The sequence below is a fragment of the Camponotus vicinus genome, unplaced genomic scaffold, assembly GCF_025532165.1.
Source record: "Camponotus vicinus isolate PSW18456_S1 unplaced genomic scaffold, iyCamVici1.0 SCAF_14, whole genome shotgun sequence".
Lineage (NCBI taxonomy): Eukaryota > Metazoa > Arthropoda > Insecta > Hymenoptera > Formicidae > Camponotus > Camponotus vicinus.
The window spans coordinates 6,920,598-6,928,566 of record NW_028141950.1 but is presented as its reverse complement, the minus strand read 5'-3'; the positions used below and the strand labels follow the sequence as shown (position 1 = coordinate 6,928,566).

Below are 7,969 nucleotides of genomic sequence, written 5' to 3'. Positions count from 1 at the left end.
ATATTTTACTAGATATTTTATGGTTTATGTAAAATTAAGAAATTATTTCAAGCCTCATAACTCGAAAAGTACTCAATGAAGAAATACTTTATTATAGTGTTTTGGAAAGCTCTCGAGATAAGCTACAAGAATAAGTAATAAAAAATAGGGGGTCCCATTTAAAAAATTCTAGGTGACCTTGCTCTGACCTTGGCGACGCCACCCAAGGTTAAACTCATAGCTCCAGTAAATAGATCTTTTGAAATCCTACAACTTTGGTTCGAAACATTTTTCTCAGAAACGTTTCGCTTTCGAGATATTTGACCGTTTCCAGACTTTTCTAACACCCTGTATGTATATATAAAGTATTAAGATGCTCCAAATAAAATACAGGTAAATTGCATTACATTACAATGGTGTTTTCACGCCAAAACACACTTATGTTAGCCGCTAAATCAGGGAAATCTATATCATCCTCGCTGTAAACGTTTTCGTAAACGGATAAGTTTTGGATTTTTGAAAGTCGAATGTGGTCACGACGAGGTAAAAATCAATTTTTATAAAAACAATATTTATTATACCGATATATAATGTACACATACAATACAATATATGAACTTAGATTTGGATTTCCGCGTCAATCAACACCACAGCCATCACGAGAAAGTGGAACATGTTTACGAAATTTCCAGTAAATTTCTTTCTGTACGTTGTGACATACAAAACAGAAATTGTACTCGACTACTAGAGCTATCATTTATCGACATTTGACTGTTATATATACAATCGCGCGCATTCGAAACATATCCGTGTTATCGATCATCCGTCCTATCGATCAATCAAATTTAAAAATATTTTATTTAACATTTTGTTTTATAATTAAAACAAATTGTATTAAAATAAATTATTAAATATGCACGTGATTAAGATTGATAATGAAGGAGAAAGCAGCATTTTGAAAGAATAGATTGATTATATCGACTAGACGGCCATGCAACAATGAACTTAGCAAATGACACTTTTCGCAAAAATTCGCATTTTAATTAGCAATAAGCTCATATCAGCTGCTTTCACGATAAAGTATTGCTGTTGAAAATTAAGGCACAATTATGTACATATTACGCAAAAATTTACATTGATAATATGCAAACTTTGTCCGTTGGCGATTGAAAAAGATTAAATTTTTTTCTTACCGAAAATTAAATAAATAATTTAAAAAATGATGATAATGTATACAACAAAAGATGACAATGAAAGATTTTCTATACATTTTGATGAATTCTATACATTTTTCGCCAAAGCAAATCCCACTCGGTCTTTCTCCATATCAAACTCGGTGTAGTAACGGCCAATAAATGGCATTCCCAGAATCCATTCTATTTCATCGTCATATGTTGGGTCGTGTTTCCAGAAGACGGTTATACATGTACTTTCATAATCTGGATGCTGAGCAGTATTAAATACACAATATAAACTTCTCTTATACATATTTATATAAGTTAAATAATTTTCCTATAGCACTCACCCGAATAATGTAATCTTTACCAGTAAGATCGAACGCCTTACCACCTAAATTAAATCTGATTTTAGGCAATTCCAAAATTCTACTGCAGTCCACCTTTAAATAAAAGATTATATCAGGTTAGTAATTAATCATATTTAATGAATATATTAAGTATTTCGGAAACAAGAATTAACGTCATTGTTCCATACAAGTTTATGTTTCATTCGAACGTATCTAATATTTATTTTTGTATCGCTATTATCAATTTTTTATAATTTTTTTTATCGAAGGCTGCGTGCTTTGTGAAAAATATGATTACTCGAAAGATATCGTTTACTTACCCTTCCCCATTGATTAGTTCCAATAAATCCATTAATACGTGAAATATCTAATTCTGGTCCAATTATTTGCCAAGCACTTGTATCAACGATAGCTTGGCAGCTCCTCTTGCAACAAGTAAAATGTTCCGCTTCGATACTACAAAGCGATGTCGTAAACAATATGTTGAAACACGATTAATGTAATTTAAAAAAATAACGTACTTATCAATGGTAAATTGCCAGTATCCTTTGTCAGTAACAGGAATATATGTGAAATCCCCTTTGTAATAAATAGGATCGGAACCACCGAATATCAATTTACCACCTAAATCGGCTGAAGTGTCTCTGCAAATTATATTTTTTATATCGCAATATGTATATATGTGATAATTAAGATTAAGTTTTATTTAAATATAAATATTACAAATATAAATATTACTTTAATTTAAAAAATTAGAATACTATATATAAATAATAAATTTAATTTATGTTAATATTAAAATAAATATAAATATATAAATATAAACATAAATTATCGTTTAGAGATATACGTTGTTCGTAAATAAAAAAGATGTACCTATTTAGATAAAAACTGAAAATGCGTGATGACACTAGACCTTGTTCAATCATGTTGTCGAAGATAGGCGTTATTCCACCAATAGATATATTAGAATAACTCAGACCCAAGAGACCATCAAATCCTCGGTCAAGTATATTTATATACAAATTAGATATATTTACGTTTAATTTCGCGTTTACCAGTTCTGCAAAAGTTTGATTCTTTACGTTGAGATTGGCAATCTACGATAAAGTTGGTATTGAAATAATACATCGTCATTGCCGCGCAAAAAAAGAGCATAATTGCTTAAGAAATGTTTAAACTACTCGTATGATTTTATTTCTAACTAAAGTGGATTGTTTGTTTAATAATGACTTACATTCACTGTATCAGCAGATAGGAATCCACTTATACTGTAATCAAAATATTCCATATCAAGCTTAGTATTATTTGATATATATGTGTAGGAAACCGTACTATTGTATTGACGATATCGTGCCACTGTGAAGCATATTCAGTAATATCGAAAATTAGCAATATTAGAAAGATTTTAAAAATATATATAGAGATATTGACCTTTTATCAGTCTATATTAAATATACAATATTCTTTTGTAAATGATTGTACATGTTGTACACGTAAATGTATTTGTCGAATTAATTCATAAATTATTTTTGTTTATCAATGCTTGTTTGCATCTTCAGAGAGTGATGGTGATAAATTATTTAAATTAATTTTTACATTTCCAAACTGATTAAATGAAATTTATTTGATAAATGAAAAATAAAAAATAAATATATATATATATATATATATATATATATATATATATATGTAAACAAATTACTTACAACAAATAGAGATTGAGCAATTTTTGGAAAATATCCAAAGATTTGCGGAACCAGTGTCAAATACAACTTTAAATTTTTGCGGTGGAGTTCCAATTTTAATAGGGCCATAGTAATTCACGTTTTTGAAATTGGTTAAACGTACTGAAGGAAGATTGCCCGTGGAATCCGTCACGCGCAAAATCCTTGAAATAACATAACAACATTCTGTAATATATGTATTTAGGATATATATATATATATATATATATATATATACAGGGTGAGCCATTTTAATTAACGCACGCAATTATTTCGGAAACAAAGCATTTTAGAGAAAAATGTTTCAGACAAAAGTTTTATGGTGTCGAGGGGGCCATAAGATGGTATCATTGGTTTGACCTTGAAGAGTTATTTGAAGGTCACATGAAGGTCACCTTCAATTTCTTAAATGGAACCTACTATTTGTCATTGCATATTCTTGTAGCTTATCTCGGGAGCTTTCCAAAACACTATAATTAAGTACCTTTTCGTTAAGTACTTTTTGAGTTATGAGGCTTGAAATAATTTCTTAATTTTACATAAACCGTAAAATATCTTGTAAAATATTCATTTTTCGATTATCTTATCTTAATACTTTTATGTACAAAATAATGAGAGGAATCAATTGGTGTAAAGAAAACACATAGTTGTTTTTAAGAAAAAATATGGAATTGTTAATTGCAAATTATATATTTTTTCTTCAAAACAACTATGTGTTTTCTTTACACCAGTTGATTCCTCTCATTATTTTGTACGTAAAAGTATTAAGGTAAGATAATCGAAAAATGAATATTTTACAAGATATTTTACGGTTTATGTAAAATTAAGAAATTCTTTCAAGCCTCATAACTCAAAAAGTACTTAACGAAAAGGTACTTACTTATAGTGTTTTGGAAAGCTCTCGAGATAAGCTACAAGAATATGCAATGATAAATAGTAGGTTCCATTTAAGAAATTGAAGGTGACCTTCATGTGACCTTCAAATAACTCTTCAAGGTCAAACCAATGATACCATCTTATGGCCCCATCGAAACCATAAAACTTTTGTCTGAAACATTTTTCTCTAAAATGCTTTGTTTCCGAAATAATTGCGTGCGTTAATTAAAATGGCTCACCCTGTATATACAGGGTGACCCATTTTAACTTAGGCAGCCAAATAACTCGAAAAATAAGCAAGATAGAGAAAAATGTTTTAGACAAAAGTTGTATGGTTTCGAGGGGGCCATAAGATGGTATCATTGGTTTGACCTTGAAGAGTCATTTGAAGGTCACGTGAAGGTCACTTCAATTTTTTTAAATGGAACATCCTATATATTTTTGTACATTCTTGTAGCTCATCTCGAGAGCTTTCCAAAACACTATAATTAAGTACATTTTCGTTAAGTACTTTTTGAGTTATGAGGCTTGAAATAATTTCTTAATTTTACATAAACCGTAAAATATCTTGTAAAATATTCATTTTTCGATTACCTTACCTTAATAGTTTTATGTACAAAATAATGAGAGGAATCAATTGGTGTAAAGAAAACACATAGTTGTTTCGAAGAAAAAATATGTAATTTGCAATTAACAATTCCATATTTTTTCTTAAAAACAACTATGTGTTTTCTTTACACCAATTGATTCCTCTCATTATTTTGTACATAAAAGTATTAAGGTAAGATAATCGAAAAATGAATATTTTACAAGATATTTTACGGTTTATGTAAAATTAAGAAATTATTTCAAGCATCATAACTCAAAAAGTACTTAACGGAAAGGTACTTAATTATAGTGTTTTGGAAAGCTCTCGAAATAAGCTACAAGAATGTACAAAAATATATAGGGTATTCCATTTAAAAAAATTGAAGTGACCTTCACGTGACCTTCAAATGACTCTTCAAGGTCAAACCAATGATACCATCTTATGGCCCCCTCGAAACCATACAACTTTTGTCTAAAACATTTTTCTCTATCTTGCTTATTTTTCGAGTTATTTGGCTGCCTAAGTTAAAATGGGTCACCCTGTATATACTTGCAAATATATGTGTATAAAATAAATATTCACATTTGATATGACTAACAGATATTTTCAGAACAAATATAAGTCATGAAAGTATTACACAAACGTCTCAGAAGTCAATCATATAACGTACATATTTACAATACAAGTACATACGTTATGCATTTAAATATATCAGAAATGTTTATTACTCGATGATCTTTCTAAATTGTATGAACTCGTATATATCTCAAAAGTAATATTTAATTTGTATAATCCAGCCTTAAAAAAAACCATTATAACATAATGGACATTGACTTTTAATTAACGAAAATTTTGCATGTAATTTTACATATAGAAATAATTTAAAAACAAGTAATTGTATCAACTATTAGAAATAGGATACATAGAATGTCAATTAAACAAATATATACAAAGCAATTCATTATACCTACAGTTGACCTGCTATCGCGTGAAAAAGTAGTTTACAATTAGATGTTTTGATGACCTCCAATCACGATTTAGGTTAACGGTCGTCGTTTAAATAGGGATAAAGGCAAGATGGACAAAAGCGAACGTTACGAAAGAATAATGAGTCACTTTTTCAAAAATATATTATTATTTACTCGTTGACGAATAAATAAAAATATATGTTTTGACCAAAGAAATTTCATTCAATTTGTATTGAAGCATTAATTGCATTTGCACGCGCTTAATCCAAGAAATCGGATGCGAGAAAAATATCGAGCTTTATAATTTCGATATTTATCATGCCAATATACAATATAATAAAATATACACTCACCTGCGCAATCGCGCGTCAGTCGTCATAAAAAGCACCGTCACTACCACAAGAAGGCGAAACATATTTCAGAATTTATTTACTGCTAAAGTCTTGATTCGTGAAAATTTCAACGACGACTTTCTTTCGAAACTTTATGATGAGATATACAGAAAAATAAAGTGTTGTCGCTTATTAACTCTCCCTTAGCACTGTATCGGTTTTCGATAGCGTTATATATATATATATATATATATATATATATATATATATATATATATGATCACGCGTGTATGATCCCTCTGTTGAATGCTTGAACAGATAGAGAACGCGCGAAACATTCGAGAAATCCTGATAGATTTTCATCGATCAATTTAATTTAAATATATCATATTTTGCATGATCGTGTACTTCTTAATGATGAACGTTTATTTATATAAATTCATGATTAATAATAAAAACAATTCTTTTGAAAGAATACATTTATAACGACTAAACAGACAATCATGCAACATTAACTTTACAATAGATAATTTGGAAAAAGTAGCATTTAATTAACCGACATTTTTTTATATAATTTTGTGCGGAAAAACTATATTTATATAATTATAAACCATATTTGATAAATTCTTGAGGTTTTTAAAGAGACGAGAAAATATACATAATCTTGAAATATATATTTGAATACTCACTAATTTCAGCAATTTTGCTATGAATAATTTGTTATGTTAAATTTGGGAAAATATTAATATTAATATTTTAACTCAAGATAATATACAAAACTTAAAAAGCTATACTATATATCTTACTTCTAATACATATATTTCTACTATACATTTCTTTTATCATATATTATGTAAATTTGAAAAAATGCAACAATATGAAATTTTGTGAAACAAATAATGGATTTTTAATAAGGAAATATTTTTTTATTAAAAATGTGTGATTAATTTATCGAAATAAAATAACTTTCAATAATGGAAAGCATTATATTATGATGATAATTTCAATTACATTATAAAAATCAACGTATAATAAGATAACATATAATAAGATAAACACATTATACAATAAAAAATTTGTAATTTTGTCATTTTATTTTGTAATTTTATTATTAGTTCCTTGTATCATATTCGTCCTAATTTAAAAAGTTTGATACCGAATATTGATATAATTCAAACATATATAGCATGCATATATAAACATATATTACAATTAACATTCATAAATAATAATAGCGATGTAATATTTATAATCAATTTGTATTCAAATTATTTCAGGTCTGACTGAAACAGTCATCGGCGATAATCCGGAATAACTAGATCTAGTGGATAGTGGTTATTTGTTACAATATAGGTACAAAACTGTTCAGTTGAAAATCGTCTCTTTAGACTCCAGAAATATAGATAAGTCATTAGATCCATTAGGTCCATTCAAATTAAGTGAGATCTATTGCACTTCTTCGTACATAACGATACGCAAGAAACATAAATCGGAAACATACGACGATGGTTAGTTATGTTTTAAGTAATTGATCTACAATTATGATCTTGTATAAATTTTCTTGAATCATTCATAAGCAAATGAACAAAGCAAATATCGATTTTATCAAACGATAAACTACTCTAAACGCAATCAATTCCTGATCTACGCAAGTATTTGAAAAAAAATGACCGAGATATTATTTTTAATTGCATGAAAAAAAGCGGGATATATTACCGCTCATTTATCACCGCAATCTTTAGCGATTAATATGATATAGTAAATCAGAAAAACGCGTTTGTCGTATCCAACAGCATCAAAATCGCAATTATGCATTTAAGAACACGTGATGCATAATACAGATAAAATCCAGCCAATAAATCGATAATCTAATGCGGTTTGGAAATATTTTATATTAAAGCGAGATTATCTTAAAGCGGTGACAACGAGCTGTTCTCTCACTGAACGAAAGCATATTAATTCTTGTTCACATA

General features: G+C 28.3%; 1 protein-coding gene across 1 annotated transcript; it reads right to left on the bottom strand.

The window, feature by feature from the left end:
- Positions 1-535: 535 nt before the first annotated feature.
- On the bottom strand, positions 536-6,208 carry LOC145965305 (lysosomal aspartic protease-like). The gene is made up of 8 exons (XM_083088755.1): positions 6,018-6,208; positions 3,214-3,395; positions 2,742-2,863; positions 2,381-2,604; positions 2,026-2,148; positions 1,825-1,960; positions 1,505-1,597; positions 536-1,425 (listed from the first exon to the last, which is right to left on the bottom strand). Exons 1-8 carry the CDS (start codon positions 6,077-6,079, stop codon positions 1,261-1,263), a joined length of 1,107 nt encoding a protein of 368 aa, XP_082944881.1. The 5' UTR covers positions 6,080-6,208; the 3' UTR covers positions 536-1,260.
- Positions 6,209-7,969: the final 1,761 nt, after the last annotated feature.